Source organism: Mauremys mutica, chromosome 18 (assembly GCF_020497125.1).
Source record: "Mauremys mutica isolate MM-2020 ecotype Southern chromosome 18, ASM2049712v1, whole genome shotgun sequence".
NCBI classification, from domain to species: domain Eukaryota; kingdom Metazoa; phylum Chordata; order Testudines; family Geoemydidae; genus Mauremys; species Mauremys mutica.
In genome coordinates this window covers 6,981,350-7,000,198 of record NC_059089.1, presented here as the reverse complement: position 1 = coordinate 7,000,198, position 18,849 = coordinate 6,981,350, and the positions used below count along the sequence as shown (strand labels likewise).

Genomic DNA, 18,849 nt, shown 5'->3' with positions numbered 1-18,849 from the left:
TTGCCCTGCCCTCTACCCGCCCCGACGCTGAGGCCCCACCCCCACTCACTCCATTCCCCTGCCCCTGTCGCTTGCTCGCCCCACCTTCACTCACACACTCATTTTCACCAGGCTGGCTCAGGGGTTGGGGTGTGGGAAGGGGTGAGGGCTCTGGCTGGGGGTGGGGCCAGAAACGAGGAGTCCAGGCTGCAGGAGGGGGCTCCAGGATGAGGCAATGGGTTGGGATGTGGGAGCGGGTGAGGGCTCCAGCTGGGGGTGTGGGCTCTGGGGTCAAGGGGGATGGGGTGCAGGAGGGGGCTCCGGGATGGAGCCGAGGGGTTGGGAGTATGGGAGGGAGCCCCAGGCTGAGGCAGGGATGTGGGAGGGGGTATGGGCAGTAGCGTAGCTGGGGGGAGCGGGGCATCGGCTGCTCCCCCACAGAGCACAGGTGGTGCCTTGTCAATTTCTTGGTGCCTTTTTAATTTTTACTCACCCGGCGGCGCTCCGGGTCTTCGGTGGCACTTTGGCGGCGGGCCCTTCACTCGCTCCGGGCCTGCCGCTCTTCACTCGCCGAAATGCCGCCAAAGCCCCACGGAGCGAGTGAAAGTCCCGCTGCCGAGGTGCCGCCGAAGACCCGGAGCGCCACCGGGTGAGTAAAAGCACCGTCCCATCAGTAAAAGCGCTGCAGCGGGTGGCGCCTTTATTTTGTTTGCTCCCCCTGTTCCCTCCACCTGGCTACACCACTGGGTATGGGCTCTGGGCTGGGGGTGCTGGTTCCGGGGTGGGGCCAGAAATCAGGGGGTCAGGGTACCGGAGGGGTCTCCAGGCTGCGGTAGGGGGTGTGAGCTCTGGGCTGGGGCTGGGGCTGAGGGATTTGGGTGGCGGGGGCAGCGCCAGGCTAGGGCTGAGGGGTTCAGAGTGCAGAAGGGGGTGTGAGGGCTCCAGCTGTGGATGCAGGCTCTGGGGTGGGGTTGGGGATTAGGAGTTTGGGGTGTGGGAGGAGGCTCCGCGCTGGGATCAAGGTGTTTGGAGGACGGGAGGGGGATCAGCGTTGGGACAGGGGGTTGGGACATGGGAGGGGGCCAGAGGTGCAAACTCTAGGCAGCGATTACCTCAGGCAGCTCCCGGAAGCAGCAGCATGTCCTCTCTCCGGCTCCTACATGGAGGTGCAGCCAGGCGGCTCTGCGAGCTGCCCTGTCCACAGGCACCACCCCCGCAGCTCCCATTGGCCATGATTCCCAGCCAATGGGACCTGCGGAGTTGGTGCTTGCAGGGGGGGGTAGCGTGCAGCCTTTAACACACTGCTACGATGTTGCTAACTCTCACCCTTTTATCACGAATCTCTTGCTCTTCAGTAGTTTTCTTAAAGCCCCAGCATCTGTGACTAGGTAAGAATTTCAGCTTTCCTCACAAAAAAGAAAAAGGTTCCAGCCCTCATGATTTGCAGAGAAAAGCTTCAAAACGTGACTCAAGTGCAAGCTACCAATTCAAACCCCCAAAGGCAAAGCAAAGAACCCAGCATTTCTTCTCGTTCTTTAAAACCTGTTGTTTTGGGGGATCTGACCTGTGAGTTTTGAATGCTTGGGGCTGGCAATGCTGCACCTGAGAGCAGAGGTGAGTGTATGAGAACAGAACAGAGGGCACAGAAGGGGCACTCCCCACTGGGCGGGAGAAGAGTAAAAGGGGCGGCTCTTCATTCTAAAGCCATGGCCACCTCGCAGGACATTCTGGGGAAACCGGGACCTCACTCACCCCAATTCACAACAAACACTGGGGTTTCAGTCAAGGCCTGCTTAGGAACCACAGGCCAAAAGAACTCCAGCTCAGGGTTTGTGGTGCCTGAGAAAGAAGCTCCTTTGCTTGCCAGGGGAGCACACTGACTGAGGCTCTCCTCTCCATGGCCTTGCCTCCTCTATGTTCTCTTTGGGTTGGCCAACGCCCCAAGGGCTGCAGATGTAGCCAGCCTATGGGCATCCGCCCCACTTTGCACACTCATGCAGGGACAGTCCGGGTCAAATTGGCACAAGGCTTGCAAGAGAGCTTAAAATGGTTATTTTATAAGCCACTCAGCAGGAAGCCAGCCAATGTTCCCAGGGGACCAGACGAATCCCCGTTGACTCCTGACCATAGTTTAGACAGGTCTCATGAGTGGGGAAGGAATCCCTCCCTCTTCATCTTATCTAGGGCTGATGGAAAGCAACTGAACCTCAGTGGTGGCTCACCTAGACAGTGGAGGTGGCCTTCTCAACTTAGCAAGGCCAATTCTGATGAACCATGAAAGCAGCACTTCTCCAACAGACAGACAAGCTGATCTGTCCTGGGTGGTTTCTGGTGCTAATTAGTCGGAACAGGACCTGGATTTGTTTTGGTTGCTGAATCTGGACTATGGCTCTCCACATTGGGGAAGTATTGCCAGGCTCTGGCCTGCATTAGTTGTTCTGGAGTCACAGAAGCCTACAGCGTCCAGAGCAGGTTCTTTTGCCCCAATTTTACTTCTTGTGAAGCATGTCTGTCTCTCACAGCAGAGACCCCAGGCCTTGTATATATGGGAAGTTAAAGCCTTCAGCATCTGCCAGCTGCTTGGTGCCAGACTGGGCATTCTAGTGAGAGGCAGTGGTGATGCCATCCCCTATGCCAGGGCAGTGGGGCTGGTGTAGGAGCAGAGCTCAGGAGAGCTCTTTACTGTGCAGAAACATTAACAAACTCTGAGCTTTACTCCCCTTCAGGATAAATACTGTCCCTAGGTTACTGCCTTGGTGCACCCTGCTGCCTGAGGGAACCACAGCTGGGCCCTTGGCTGGCAGGGGCAGAAGTGCCATAAGGAGAGTGGCTCATGTTTATGTAGAAAAGGGTTGAAATGTAAATAGGCCCAAAATCTATTTCCTAAAAATAGTCACACGAGGTCTGGAAAAATATGAGTAAAGTGACAATTCAGAGGCAAGTTGAAGATAAGTCAGGACAGATCCGTGTTGTTAAACATGCTTTAGTCCTAATTAGTTTTTACAAATGTTTTCGATAAAATGTTCATGTTTTGGAAAATGCAATCTGTATTGATAGTTACTGACATGGCATTTATGTAAATATTAATTAGGAGGATGTTTAATGTTCAACAGCCAATGAGAAAGTAAAAAATATTTAATTATGGTTGTGGAAATATAGATATGGTAACAGATGGGATTAATGTTAATTAAGGGGCATAATTATAATTGATTATAAAAAGGGTAGCAGGCTAATTTTAGATTAGGTGCAGCCATGCACCCTCAAGGCACCGTAGAGAACGTTTTATACCCACACTTCTGATTTAGGGACTGATCACCCCTAAATGTATCAGTTCACGTTAGACTAAATATCAGTTCAGTGTAGGTTATAGTGTAATGCCTGTTTGCGTTACTATTTCCTATTAAATAAACTCGTTCATTGTATCACTCATCATGTTATTCACACTCCTCCACTACATTAGATGACCTGGAACCACGCTGGAGGCTGGAACTGTAAAGAATTCAGTTTGGTTTTATTCCTTATTGTAACTGTTTCATTGGGAACACACATGTATAAGGTTACAGGAGCTGCAGGGGAGTGCTGGAGAGACTAGCCAGGATAGACAGACACCCAGGCAGGAGGATGGAAAGCTGTGGTTTTAATTACAAAGCACAGAGCATTCAACCTGTCCTGTACATTCAAAGGTCCCTGGAGCAGGCAGGTTACTTCACTCACCCTCCTTCTTGGTCTCTTGACGCAGCTGTCGATGGCAAGAGCAGGCACCCATGGAGAGCGCCTGGCATCAATCATACTGTGCCTTAACCTGCACATTCATTTACAATCGCCACACATTATAGGGTCAGGTTCCCACTGCATTTGTCTACTGAAGGGTTAATCAGGACGGTGGCCTTGTTCACTGGAGGCGCTTAGAGTGCTGTCCTCTCTGAAGAGAGGGGATTCTACGTCTGGGGAAGGCTTGTCATTGTCCCTCAATGGGAAAGGAGAAGGGGAAGGGGGAGGAGGGTTAGGGTAAGAGTCAGCTTCATGTTTATCATGGTCTGGTGTCAGAGAAGCTGGGCTTGGCGGCCGCTGGCTGCTCCCTCCCTGAAGATAGCCCAGTGCCTGTGCTGCTTCCTTCTTGCTTGCTAGACGCTTGCAGTACATTTCATACTGTGTTTCAGGCCTTGACAGCAGGTACCCATTTTCTCCAACACCTGAGCAGAGAATGAGAGATAAGGACAGACCATTTCTAGCATTGCTCTGTATTTTGGTTTTCTTCATTGGGCTCTGACAAACAGTGCCCAGGAACACGTCTCTGAGGGATATGTGCCAAAACAAAACACCATGGGACAAATCTCACAGGCCCTTCTTCAGGCAAAACACTCACTGAATTCAACTCGTGTTTTGCTTGAGTCAGGACTGGTGGGTTTGGCCCCATGCGATAGAACAGTCTATTATCCTATGGTGTCGCCTCCAGCTCCAATTCCATGTCTCTCTGCCGCTGCCTCTTACACTCAAACACCCAACAGCCATTCAATAGAATAAATGTTACACTGTTATTCCACCTGTGTCTGGTGCCCTCCAGCTACAGATGACCTTTTAGACATTAAAAATCCGTTTTTGTATTTTGTACTTGTATTTCAAGTATTTTATTTTTGAAATGACATGTTTTTATTTTGAACATTGTGATAACCAATAGGATTATGCTGGGTATCAGATAGGTAAAAACTGAGTCATCTCCTATAGTATTCAGCTCAGATTTTAAAGAGCAAGCCTTAAACACCTTCATTCAGAGAGTAACCTCCCTTCGGTGACCCCTTTTTTCAGTCCTCTGAGTGGTCTCTTAAATAGGGGTTTTGCTGCATTTTCTGGAGTGAATTTGCGAACAATTGGTTATTCGTAAAAGTTCAGTGTGTTTTAAGAACAAATGTGCTTCGATCCATAAGCTGTGTTTTAGAAATACACTGCTTCGCTTCCCTCTGGTGCACCCAGCATGGCCATTTCCAGAGGCAGATACCAGACTAGGTGGCCCAACAGTCTGAGATGCTGTGGCAACTCTTACGATCCTAACTACAACATTCATCTCACTAAGCCAATTGGAATGCAGCTAATCAGCAATGGGACAGTGCCCTTGGCACATGTACTTAAAGTGCCGTCCCTCCTACACCCACCTGCACTATTCTGACATGGTGAATGCATAACACTGCAAAGAAATGGCTAATGCGCTGTCATTACAGTACAGTGGAGACGTTCTCATCACTCACCCTCAAGGACCAGGCTTGCCATGCTGCTCTTGTGCAGCACATACATCCCCGAAGACCTTCTTTTCCCAAGTCCCACATGTTGCTGCTTGGGGCCTTCCCCTTCCTGGGATTCCCGCTCTGCAGACTAAAAAGGTTCACAGACAATACAGATGGGTTAGGAGGATATCAAATAAAAGGGGAGATTCTCTAGAGCTGCTCATTATTTTGTTTCAGCAGCTGAGCTCACTTCTGCTCCTCACTCACTCAGCAGCAGCCAGGACATATGGTAACAGGCTCTAGGCTCAGTGAGTCAGGATCCCAGAAGATCATGTCAATCAAAAGGAGAATCAGTTTTCATTTCCCCCCATAACACTCTTCATTTCCCTTTTGTCCCTGCACACAGAGCAGCTCGCCTAGGGCAGCTTCAGTTACCCCGACTCTTTACGAACAAGGCGGCTTCTGCATATAAGTTCTTTACTGCGAGGGGAGAGTCAAGGCTGAGGGAGACGTGTTCTGGAGAGTGTCAAGGCTGATCCAAAACCCAAGTCTCCCTCAGCAAGGCCACTGGCTGAACCCTTCACGAACAATACAAGTGACCAGGTGGAGTCTGATGCTAGATCAGTGGTTCCCAAACTGGGGTTCGTGAACCCCTGGGGGTTCGCAAAATGTTACAGGGGGTTCTCAGGAAAAAACTCCCTAATGGCGGACACAGCTATCCCTAGGAACCCTGTGCAGCATGGAGCCCGGAGCCCCTGGACTTCCCAGAGCTAAGCAGATCCAAGCAAGCATATCTATCAAACTTCAAGACTCCTTATAAGAAACGGAAAAGGGAGGTGGATATTTTTTGCTGTTTTTTAAATTAAATAGGCAGCTAGTGTTGTTTTTAAAATTATTATGAAAAACAAGTTTAAGCTTTGTTGTAATGTGCGTTGTTTGCCTGGACTGCTCAAGACCTGAATGCTTGTGGAGGAGGAACTCTTTGAGTTGGCTTCTTAAATCCCTTCCTGCTGTTTCACATCTGATACTCCTGGATGAAACATGGGAGCCTTGTCTTATAACAGGCTTATTCAAAGTGATACAAGCTACGAAAGTGAGATCTTGGATGAGTGTTGCCATTTTCATAATGCAATAAAAATACTGTAATGATAAATAATAATTAATAATAAATAGTGTGTAATAAGCAAGTCATAAAAACAAATGTTATATTTGCAAGATCACTGCTTTTATAATTTATACTCAGGTAAAGGAGAAAATCCCTGGAAATATTCATTTTGAGGAGGGGGTTTGTGAGACTTGACACTTTAGTGACAGGGGTTCACAGGTTGTTAAAGTTTGGGAACCACTGTGCTAGATTAATGTCAACATTTGCATCTCTACAATAATGTATCTCATTGCTGCAAAACGTCTGTTAGTCTATAAGGTGCCACAGGATTCTTTGCTGCTTCTACAGAACCAGACTAACACGGCTACCCCTCTGATACAATAGTGTAATTACTGAGCATGCACCCACGGACAGGAGCTTGCTTTGTGCAGCATGATGTGATTATCAGGGAACAGAGAACATGGACTATCCACATTCAGTGATGAGCTGCCAAAATTTTAACAACCAGTTCCCTATAAAAAGTTCTGATTTAAGGGGGGGGGAGCGGGGGAGGGGCCGGGGCAGGCAGAGACATACTTGTGGGGCCGGGGGCCCCTGCAGGGCCTGCGGAAAATTGCCCCACTTCCCCCCCCAGCTGCCTTAGAGCTTGCAGCCCCCTCCCCCCTTACCTTGCTGGCAGCTCAAAGCAACTCCGGAGCTCAGCTGAGCTGCCCAGCTGGTGCCAGCGGCTGGCCACGCTGCAGCTGGGAGGAAGCGGGGGAAGGGCAGGGGGAGCCTCAGCCTCCCCAGCTGGGAATCCTGGGAGCAACAGGATGGTCCGGCCCATGGACTGGAGTTCTTTGCCCACCCCCTGGCCCTTTAACAACCGGTTCTCCACGGAGGTCTAATTTTAGCAACCGGTTCTTGGGAGCCTGTGGGAACCTGCTCCAGCTCACCACTGTCCACATTCCTGATTTTGGACCTTCTCAGTGATACTCCTCAAGTCTGTGACTGTGTACTGATGAATGCTGGAGCCACAGAGCTGTTCTCTGGGCTCTGTTGTACAGTTGGCCTTTGGAGAAGAACTCTTCTGTGCTGGTTAATGGAAAGAAAAACATGCTGCCCCTGCACTGGTATCTATTGCAGGGGATAAACAAGAGGCTTTGCTTGGCAGTTAACCCTTGTCACCCTGCCATTTATCCCAGCAGAGAGGATGTAACCTAAGGAGGGGCCTGGGACCTCAAAGAGAGCAGACAGTGAACATGCTCAGAAGACTCCAGTGCAGACAGAGGGTTTTGTTGATGGTTTGAAGGGTTGATTCTTTTCTTGCAGTTGCTGGTGCTTGGCAGAGGAGAGGCACACAGGCAGGGGATCTGTGGCACATCCTATGCAGGGCTGAGGTGACGACTGTTGTTAACCATAGTGCCAGGGTCCCTTTCCTGGCAGGGAAGCCTAGTCTTTCTGGCCTGTTGCTAGACATTGCTTTACCCAGACTTACTGGTTTTTGTGACAGTTGTTTTTTGTTTGCAGAGGCTTCCTCTGTGCCATCTAGCGTGCAGGACTCCAGAGACTGGGTGGTGAGTACTATTGGCTCTGCTTCAGCATAGCCAGGTTGCTGTTCTAGTTTGGTCTCATGGCTCTTCATACCTAAGGAGCCAAAACAGGAGGGTACAGAGCAGACAACTTAGCCTTTCTACAAATGTAGAAAACATCCAAAAATATTTAAATAAATGGTATTCTATTACTAACAGTGCGATTAATCACAATTAATTTTTAATTGTGTAATTATTTTTTTATTGCTTGACAGCCCTAATTAGTATATATTTAAATTAAGTTTGGAAAGTAATAGAAATCAAAAGTGATGTTAAAGGGATCATATTCACTTACTCGAATCCGGATGCCTGCAATTACATTATATTTACATTGCATCTACCCCTGAAATTACATTTACATTATGTATATCTGTCAAGGTTCCTCACCATCCAGAAATTTCAGTGTCTGGATCACTTTCTGTCCCCGCAAAACTTTCCCCTCCCTGGGCAGCCTTGAGAGGCTTTTTCACCAAGTTCCTGGTGAACACCGACCCAACCCCTTGGATCTTAACACAAGGAAAAAAAATCAATCAGGTTCTTAAAAAGAAAGGTAAAAATTATCTCTGTAAAATCAGGATGGAAAATACTTTACAGGGTAATCAGATTTATATAGCCCAGAGGAAGCCCCTCTAGCCTTAGGTTCAAAGTTACAGCAAACAGAGGTAAAATCCTCTCAGCAAAAAGGAACATTTACAAGTTGAGAAAACAAAAATAAGACTAACACGCCTGGCCTGGCTATTACTTACAAGTTTGAAACATGAGAGACTGATTCAGAAAGATTTGGAGAGCCTGGATTGATGTCTGGTCCCTCTTAGTCCCAAGAGCGAACAACCCCCAAACAAAGAGCACAAACAAAAGACTTCCCTCCACCAAGATTTGAAAGTATCTTGTCCCCTTATTGGTCCTCTGGTCAGGTGTCAGCCAGGTTTACTGAGCTTCTTAACCCTTTACAGGTAAAAGAGACATTAACCCTTAACTATCTGTTTATGACAATATCCCTGTAATTAGATTAAAGGGTGTGCTAGTATGAGAATGTACTCAGGTGTTCAATTCACGAAAACTAGTGAAATACCCAATTGTTTGCTATTACAAACATTTGCATTTGTGTATAACCCTGTAACTAAATTATTCATCAAAGAAATTTTGTGAAATGCTAATGAGGGACTGTAACTGGAAATGCTAATTGCAAAGCAAGTAAAAACACTGATCAGGTTGTTTTCTGCAGAAGAAGCTGTAAGTACCAGTTCAAGGGAAGAGCATGTGTCTCTGGACTGCTTGGATTCTAACAGGAAGAAATAACTGAATGAGAAGACAGAGATCCCCTGTTATTCTGAGTAGCCCTGAGAGACTTTGGGGAAGCTGGCAGTTTATTACACCACTGCCCCTATCTGGAGTTACAACCCTGTGATTCACTTACTATATTTTACCTGCTTTAACTCTCAATAACTCATTCTTTTTTCTAACCCAACAAACCTATAGTTAGTTTCGTTAGTTTCTACCGAATTGGCTGCCAGTGTTTCTTTGGTGTAAGATCTGGAGTACCAACTGATTTGGGGTAAGTGACTGGTCTATTGGGACTGGGAGAAACCTGATGTGCTGTGATTTTTTTTGAGTTAAATCTGACCAAAGATTGGCACTCACAGTTGGGAGCTACTCCAGACAGTGTGACAAACACTAAACAAGAACTCCAAAGACCACGCTTCCATGTGATATTTCTAGCAGTATGAAGCTTTGAATGGCTGTGCACTGCCTTGATGATATAAGGCACCTGTAAACCCAGTTTGATTGCCAATGCACCCTGGTGGCTGTGTACTGGTGAATCTCCCCTTGAAAGTTAAATTTTAACCCAATGATTTAAGGCTGATACTATAGATCTTTAAATCCTTAAATATACTGCACGGTAGCATTCTCTTAAGTTTCTTGGTTGGTGTTCATGTAGGAAGTCTTTAATAATTAAAAGAAAGGAAATTCCAAAAGAAGAATAGTATAGTAAGATGGTAACTGCAGGGTAAAAACCATTACAGGATGGCATAATGATCCCCCAACCCAAACATCATGAACCTGGGCAATTCAGAGGTAAGTTTACACCTCAAAGACATCTAAACATGTGAAGGTCTGTATCATGGGGTGTCTTCATTACCCAAGGCACTGCAGGTTGTTAGGACAGTTAACCTGATAGACTGCACGTGGGAGATCCAGAGACTGAAACACTGACTGATGATGTAGCCTGGCTAGGCAGGGGCAGGCAGCTTGTATAAAGCCAGTAAACTAAGAAGAGAAGGGGGCTGCAGGGGAAACAGCCTGCAGTTACTCCTGGGACGATGTGTTTGGGGCAACCAAGGCTGACAAGATGACAGAACAGGAGTAGTCTGTAGTTACTCCCTGAGAGGAGGGAGTTTGGGCCGGTAAACTCAGAGGAGGTTCAGAAGATAAGGAGGAGACCAGGGAAATAACAACAGGGTCTGGGAGCTATAGTTGCCAGATATAGAGTTCCTGGACTGGAACCCAGAGAAGTGGGCCAGCCCGGGTTCCCTTACCAGCTGCTGGGAAAGCGGCACTGGATCTGACCTGGGACTAGAAGGTTGATGGGAAGGGCAAGCAGGTCACTCATCCAGTGGGATTTTCATACCCGGGAAGGGGAGAACTATAGTGACCTGACAGAGAGCTGAGTCACGAAGAAGGGGCATCCTGAGCCCTAGAGAAAGAGGGAGAGCACAGGGCAAGGAACTGACAGAAGGGAGCATCAGACTGGTGGAGAACGAATCCCAGAGCTGCAAGGAGGGGGCCCCACCAATGGTGACTGAACCCTGTTACAGTGGGGAAATGCACCAGGAAGGGTTTAAAGGCAGCTTTAGTTTTAACATCCAGTCCAGTTTCACCTTCAAATGGTTTCCTCAGATAAGGTCTGTTGCTCATTCTTTCCAGGCCTTGTTCTTTCAAACTCCCTGCTGGAATCTAAAGAAACAGCCCAAATATCACAGTTTAACCTGGTAGCTTCAATCAGCATTTTTAATAAAGAATCAGTTTATTCACCCCTCCTACCCAACACATGCTCTTCCCCATCCCACATCTGCCCCTTTCAGCCTTCACAGCCCGGAGTGTTTGTCTCATTATTATTTGAATAGGTGTGTGAGTTAGTGTGCAGGGAAGCCAAAGTGCACATGGGGAGGGAGGCTTGCAGCTTTAAAGCACTAACAGTTGTTGAAATTGCTTGGGGCAATATCAGCCTCTGTCCAGCAGGGCAGCTGCATGCTGTAGTAGGGGGATGCTGGGAAGAAAGCTGTAAGGCCTGGTCTAGCCTAGGAAATTAGTCTATTAACTATGCAGCTCAGGGGTGTGACAAATCCGCAGACCTCCCTCGCAGGGAGGTGGGGTGCCTGCGCCCATGGGAGAACCCCACCCGTTGGTGCAGGCAGTGTTGTCCCTGAAGCGCTGCAGCGGTACAACTGCAGTGTTTTCAGTGTAGACAAGCCCCTAGGCTCTAAATGCTGGGGAAGCTGTGAAGAGTTCTACAGCTACAAATACCAGGTGGCCTGGGGAAGCCTTTCCCATTAGAGTACAGGTGGGGCCACTCATTGCCAAGCCATGCCGTGATTAGCTGATGGGTGACATCACAGCCATGATTCAACTCCCTGCAGTGCCCAGATGGGACCTGATCCCTGGCCTCTTCCAGGGGCAGTTACGCTGCATTTCAAAAGTGGGCTGTTAAGAACGGCCTTATGTCTTGAAATCTAATTGCCCTTCCTTCTATTTCAACACATAGTAGCGCCTCCCCAGAGCCGTAGCTCTTTACAGCATATGGACTGTACATTATCAATATCAAATTAATAGTATCATCATTGCCCTTCAGCTAACCAGGCTGAGGAGTCAGTGAAACCATGGGAAGGCTCCTTATCCACCTGCCAATGCCCCAGCTGTCCAGCTTTGCCCCCATGTAAAGAACTTCTAGACACTGAGGCCTGGTCTACACTGGGGGGGGGGGGTTTCGAACTAAGATATGCAAGTTCAGCTACGCGAATAGCGTAGCTGAACTCGAACTACCTTAGTTCGAATTACTTACCCGTCCTGATGGCGTGGGATCGAAGTCCTCAGCTCCCCCGTTGACTCCGCCACCGCCGTTTGCAGTGGTGGAGTTCCGGAGTCGATGGGAGCGCGTTCGGAGTTCGATATATCGCGTCTAGATGAGACGTGATATATCGAACTCCGAGAAGTCGATCGCTACCCGCCGACCCGGCGGGTAGTATGGACATACCCTGAGATACTGGAGAAAACACTTTTAAATTATTAAATAAATAATAATGAATTGGTAATTACTATAGTACCTAGGCACCTGGACCAGGACCCTACTGTGCTAGATGCTGTAGGAGCACAGAACACAGCGACAGTCACTGAAAGGCCAAGTGACAGGGCATGGGTGGGGGTGGAGGAGACTGACTGGCAATGCTGAATGGTACCAGGTGATGGTCAGAGAGGGGGAACGCCACAACAGAGAGAGCAGTGTTTGCTGAAGACCAAGTCAAGTAAGCACCGTTTTGGCAAGTGGGAGAGATGAACCAGGGCTGCAGGTCAAATGCAGAGGTGAGGAAATGGGTAACTAAGTGGCCGGCTGGGTCATCAGCATAGAAAGTGAAGTCACCAAGGATAAGTGAGTGTGGGAGATGGTGAGGAGAGCCAGGAGTGGAAAGCCAAAAGGAAGGCTGAGGAGGAGCAGTTGGGTAGTGAGTAGATGACAGCAGCGTGGAGGGAGAGTCAGAGGCAGTGCGGTTCAAGAGGAGAAAGAGTGGGAAGGGGGAAGCAGGAAAGGTTGGAAGCAGGAGGACCAGGAGAGGAGAAGCCCAGCATCCCAGTAGTCGGATCCACACAGGGAGTGGTAGAGAAGCAGAGGCCTCTGTAAGAGAAGGCCATGTCAGACAAGCCATGAGCTGGAGAGAGTGACCTATGGAAGAGTGACATGAATGGCAGAGGCCTTTTAGAGATGGAGCGGGCATTCCAGAGACGTCTTTCATTTTGCTAGCAAAGAGGGGCTCTGCCTGAAAACCAGCTACCGTAGCTTTCTGTTCTACACTGGCCTTAGGGCCAGTCAGGCTCTCATCGCGTTGACTTGTTTGTATAAACTGGGTACCTTCTGCACAAGCAAAGTACGCGTGTGCTTCTCTGTAGCATCAGGCACATCCACTCTCCGGTTCCCCAGCTGCAGGGCACCCTGATCTTGCAGCTCCACTATTGTAGCAGTCTGCAGGTGCCTGGGGGAAGAATACCTATTTTTTATCTGACTATCCTTTGACTTCCCTTCTTTGGTTGCAGAACTGAAGACAAAACAAGGCAAAGGGTCAATATTGCATCATTTCAGAGGGGAAAGTTTGCAGCTGATGTTGCTAAAGCTGGAAATATGTTAGTCCTAAATTAAAGCCACAGACTCATAAAATAAATCTCTATTTGAGGAGGTGGGGGATTGACCAACCCTTCCTATGCAGCTTTGAGGTCTCCTCTGCTACTGCATATACCTACCGCCTTACTGTGTCCTTTCCCTTCTTTAGCTGGGCCTCCTCTCAGCTGGCCATACCCAAGAGAAAACAAAGATCTTGGAGCTGGGGCAGAGAAACCAGCATGAAAAGCTGCCATTGTTCCCCCTTTAACCACTCCTGAGCCTGCAGTCTTCCTGCCCCCCAGGATGTCATGCTAGTGGAAGCCACTGTAAATCTCCCTTTGCCTTTTCACATGTAACCTCCCCTAGTGCACAGAGAATCGAAACAGAGTGCTGGAACTCTGCTTCTGACCCCGAAGGGAGCAGTAGGGGCTGTTAGTGGAGGAGTGTGGATCCTCCCCTAGAGCAGTGTCACCTCGGCAATGCCTGCATCTGTGCTGGGCCAACAGCAGTGGCCTGAAAGAGACAGAAGCTCAGCCAGCCTGCATGGCAGCACACTGGGCTAGAGAGAGTGGCCTGGGGGCTGGCTTTGTGCTCTAATTCAAAAGACTTACCTGTCACCTCTGTGGCTTGGGATTGATTTTATTTTTTTGGTCACCAAGTTAATTTTCTGACTCCTGTTTGTAAGTAGTTGATAGGGTTGACCTCCTGAAGGGACCTTCTTGGACTTCTTTCTCTTCTAAGGAGCAGAATAGTTACACTGAAATACAGACCTAAGAGTAAAACATGCCCTGATGCCCTTTCTCCTGGCATGTCTAAAAGCCCTTCCTGACCTCTCTCTAGTAGAAATGGTTCCCAGTGGGAGAAGCCAGGGGGATGAGCCTTTGATCCTCAACCAATAGAAGAGGCATTTACCCCCATCAGGTAAGAGGATGGTATAATGCACATGTGATCCAACCAGAAACATGAAGAAAGTGAAGACAGTGCCTCCTCAAAGGGAACTATTGCTGAACGCGTGTTTTTAAAAAAGCAAGCTGCCAGTTAAATACCATTGTGTGCAGTAAGGAGAGCTGATGAGGCACAGTGGATTAGTGGGGATTTTCTGCACCACCCCCCATCCTGCCTTTAACCCTATCCCTGTTCGCGTCCTCGTCCCAGCAGAATGGGACATCTTTGGAATGCGCCAATGCTGCTGCTTGGTCATTTGCTGTGGAGCAACATGAAGCAATACCTCTCTTCCTGGGGCTAAGTGAGCACCCTGCCTCCACCACCCTTTATCCATCCATGAGTTGGGAACTATATACCCAGAGGCATTTGTGTGCTATCCCTAAAGGCAAAGTCCTTAGCCCTCCTCACTCCCAGAAGGCACAAGCATTTGCCCATTTTACAGTGGTCTGTTTGCATCCCTGCAGTATAGCACTTGGCTGGGCACATGGCTAGTCCACCAGCAAACCTTCAAGAAGCTCACAATGTCAAGATCTCTTCCTTTCCTTTGCCGTTCTTTGAGGGAAAAGAGACTTTCAGAGGCAAGGTTTTTAAACACATAGTCTTCTTAAAGGCTTCAGTCTAAACAAATAAAAGCACAAGGAATCCAACGAATTACAGAAGTACAGATACGCATGTCATAAGCCTTTACCAGATACTTCAACTCCCAGCTGACCTAAGAGATAATAAAGCTAGATCCAGACCAACATTTGAGTAGCCAAAGTCTCTAATGCTCACCAGTGCCTTTAGAGGAGTCCTGTACTGGATTCCCAGTCTCCTCTTGTAGCAGTTCCATGCTGCTGGAGGCAGGACTGCTACAAATGGAGCTCTTAACAGCAGGGCCGGCTCCAGGCACCAGCTAAGGAAGCAGGTGCTTGGGGCGGCCAATTCAAAGGGGCGGCCCTCCGGCCGGTATCGGGGCGGCACGTCCAGGTCATCGGTGGCAATTCGGCGGCAGGACCCTCATTGCCTCTCTTCCTCTTGAGCTGCCGCCAAAGTGCCACCGAAGAGGAGGAGAGGGAGTGAAGGACCCGCTGCCAAATTGGCGCCGAAGAAGCAGCTCATTTGAGCTACTGCTGAAGTGGCGCCGCTCTTTGTTTTTCTTTTTTGTTTTTTTGCCCCTTGGGGCAGCAGAAAAGCTGGAGCCAGCCCTGCTTAACAGTCCGGATGTGGGGTCAGGAGAATAATACGTCCTGTCTCAAAGGGTCCCTGTCGGCTGGGAAGAGAACAGTGTCAAGGGAAGTCTGATGCAGCTGGCCTTGGCCAGAAGGTTGGGAGCCAAAAGCAGAGCCTAAAGGGCAGGGATCCAAAGGAAGGGGGAATTCAAAGATTCTCGTGGCCTCTCTCCCTAGTCCCAAAGTGAGAGACAACAGAATAAAACTAGCAACAAATATGTCTGAAAGGGTTAACAGGCATCATGCCTGAACATAAGAGCCTGGTGGAGACACTGTGTACTACAAAGGAGGGGTGTCTGGGTTTGAATTCCAGACTCTTACACTCTCTAAAATAGCACAGACTCTGGGGACAAGGGCTAATTCTGTGGTGTTCAACGACAAGTACCCACAGATCAGAAGTCAAATTCCAGCCAAATGAGAGTCTTAAGAAAAAGAGGAGAGACTAGGCAAGGTGTCCAAGCCAGACTCCTTGGAGTTAAAGACCTGACTCAGTTCCCCAATGTGCGAAGGAGCTCCAGCCTGTGGAGGGTATCATGGGGGGTAAGGACGGCTGGTGGCTAAGTAGTACTGGGGAAACTACGGCTGGGCTGGGCTGACAACAAGAGAACCTAAACAAATAACTACATTGAGAGTCTGGCAACCACCTCCACAGCCCAACAGGCACGAGTGGCTGGGTGGGGCAGTTCCTGCACAGCCATTCCAGTTCATAGATTGTACGAGTGGCTGCTAGGCATTAGGGACACTCTAGATGTGTGTATTCATGAATCCTGTGTCCCTGCCCCCACTCAATATTGCCTTATGTGCCAGCCTGTTCAGAGCTGGCATGCAGTCCTCGGAGGCATTCAGGTAGTGCAGCACCTCACACGTGAGAGACATCTGCCTGAAGTCTCCCCTCTGCACTACAAGTGAATTTCACCCTGGGGATTTCAGGCCATGTCTACTCTAGTGATTAGTTACACAAATATGCAAATTACACATCCCTCTGATGCATGCACCACTGACGACTATTTTGTCTGTGTATAAGTCATTGTACCAGCCCAGGAATCTCACCCAAATGGGGGTCTGTTCTTAAATCACTGACATCGTATGATGAACACGAAAGTTCTATGAACATGCTCATTAATCCAACAGAAATGACTGTAAAGTAGCTCCTGAAGACTGGGGCCAGACTCTAATCTCACTTACACCACAGACGTCAGTAACTGATATCGGAATGTGGCCTGGGCTCTTGACTAGAAAGCTTGGCTGAGATTTACCAGGCCACCTGAAGGCTTTAGATGCCCAGTCCTCATTAAATTTAATGGGAAATGGGCATCCAAATCCCTTAGGCAGCTATGAAAACTGAGCCCTTGTATGTTAGATCCTACCCCTCTGTGCTAAAGAGAGAGAATGGCCTGAAACTGAGGAACAGTGATTGAGGCTAAAAACATGAGACGCATGTAGACGTACTTCTGGAGAAGGATGGAGTACAGGCAAAAGCCACGGGGGGGCACTCACATACAGCGTGTGCCTGGAGGGCTCTTCCCAGCTTCTCAAACTTCTACATCAGGTCTCATTTGCCATTAGTAGGATTCAAACTCATTTTTACCACAATTCTGTCCCGTTTCCTTCACAGTCTCACAGCTGAGGCTGCAGCAACTAAGGTTTGTGAGCTACAACACTACTGATGCTGGATTATTACTGAAACCTGCTAGCCATGTGATTTTGATTCAAATGACACATTTTGCTCATCTCTGGCCTGGATGCTCCAAGTGCAGCTTGTGAACTTCTACAATACTCATCCCAGCTTTAATACAGAGGTATGGCCAGCAAAGACTACACGCTCCATCTTAAGCCAAGCAGAGTGCATTGTACACAGGGATGTGGCACCTCTGCAGGCCACACCTCTGGGTAAGGGTGACTGCCATGTGTTCTGTTTTATGGAAAATAGGGGCATCTATGTGACCTTCAGCTAGTCACTCTTAGGAGACGGACTCTCCCAGCGTATATTGCATTTATCACTATGGTACTTACTCTGTTACTGCTTCCACCTCAGGCCGCTGAGATTTTCTGCGTATATTTGGGACCCATTTAACAATCAAATTTCCACTGTCTGGATGGTAGTCCTGCTTGGGAACTGCAACCTCACTGAGATCCATCACTTGGAGCTACGACATAAACATGGTATGATTAGTCACTTGTAGAGGTTCTCTTCCCTGAGCCAGTAGTGAGCCAATGCCAATGGTGCTGTGGGGTCACTGGACTACTGCAGGTGCCAAGTATTACATTGATGTTTTCTTTTACATGAGATAACTATAAAAAAAATCCCCAAATCACTTGTGATCATTAAAGATTCGGAGGCACTTGTCACAAGAGACAGAATGTTAATCCTGGTGGCCTAGGCAAAGTCTAAGGTAAATAATTATATTTTGCTGCCTTAAAATTCATCCTGTAATTTCATTTCTCCATGAGAAATCATTCTTCATTTCCCCTCCTAAAAACTCCATCTGTTGGGTAGTATTGCTGGAGGAAAACAGTTGCTGCATTCCATCCAAGAGGTGACTGCAGCGGATGAATAATCCTTCTAAAGTCTGCAAAGTGGCTTTGGGATGAAAGGCACTATGCAAATAAAAAGTTTTAATTATTAAAACCTTGTACCCACGAGAACAGAAAAGACCACCTGGTCGGCCTCCAAGAAGATGGGAAGATGACATTGTTAAACATTTCAGGTGAATGTGGAGAAGAAAGGCAAGAATGTGAGAATGGTGGATGTGTTGTGATTGGTGCAGTCTTAATGACAGCTGAAGACTGATCAATCCAGGTGATCCAGGTGAATTATTATTAAACCTAAAAAACGAGCTAGCCAGATGCAATGTGAATGAGAGGAATCAAGTAAATGTAAGGCTCTCTCGGCAATATTAAAGGGGAACTGCAAAGGGGAAGTACTTATGCCTTTTGCTCTCTTTGATAAGATCAAAAGAGGGGAAGGGGATAGCTCAGTGGTTTGAGCATTGGCCTGCGAAACCCAGGGCTGTTTAATCCTTGAGGGGGGCCATTTAGGGACCTGGGGTAAAAATCTGTCAGGGGGTTGGACTAAAGGACCTCCTGAGATCCCTTCCAATCCTGATATTCTATGATTGCATGTCATAACTTTTCAAAAAGAAAACATGCTAAAAGCGCTGCTTGTTTTTTATATAAAAAATACCAAATCCCAGTCTCCCTGGTTTTGCTGGAAGATCCTTTTGACAGCTGTAGAACAAGATTTGGATAGGAACATTAGAGCACTTTCCCAGCCCTCCGTCAAAAGCCTTGCCTCAGCCATCACCTCCCACATGAGGACAGGAATCAATACATTGGAGGTGTTCGGAGCTGTTTTAAAGGAAGAGAGTTTGCTTAGCTGGATTTCCCAGAGCATAATTTCAAAGTGAATAATTGCAAAGACTGCACCAACTCTCTTCTCCACCAAAAAAGT

At 48.1% G+C, this 18,849-nt stretch overlaps 1 protein-coding gene across 1 annotated transcript; it reads right to left on the bottom strand.

The window, feature by feature from the left end:
• Positions 1-3,599: 3,599 nt before the first annotated feature.
• Positions 3,600-14,725, bottom strand: LOC123352431. The gene is made up of 7 exons (XM_044992526.1): positions 14,708-14,725; positions 13,854-13,978; positions 12,997-13,180; positions 10,754-10,829; positions 7,781-7,929; positions 5,223-5,346; positions 3,600-4,172 (listed from the first exon to the last, which is right to left on the bottom strand). The coding sequence occupies exons 4-7, from the start codon at positions 10,788-10,790 to the stop codon at positions 3,850-3,852; spliced, it is 633 nt and encodes a 210-aa protein (XP_044848461.1). The 5' UTR covers positions 10,791-10,829; positions 12,997-13,180; positions 13,854-13,978; positions 14,708-14,725; the 3' UTR covers positions 3,600-3,849.
• Positions 14,726-18,849: the final 4,124 nt, after the last annotated feature.

Coding starts and splice junctions, on each gene's coding strand:
- LOC123352431 (XM_044992526.1), bottom strand. CDS start 10,790: ATGAGCAACAGACCTTATCTGAGGAAACCATTTGAAG. Junction 7,930..10,753: donor TCTGAGGAAACCATTTGAAG/GTGAAACTGGAC, acceptor TTGGCTCCTTAG/GTATGAAGAGCCATGAGACC. Junction 4,173..5,222: donor GGCAAGCCTGGTCCTTGAGG/GTGAGTGATGAG, acceptor TTCTCTGCTCAG/GTGTTGGAGAAAATGGGTAC.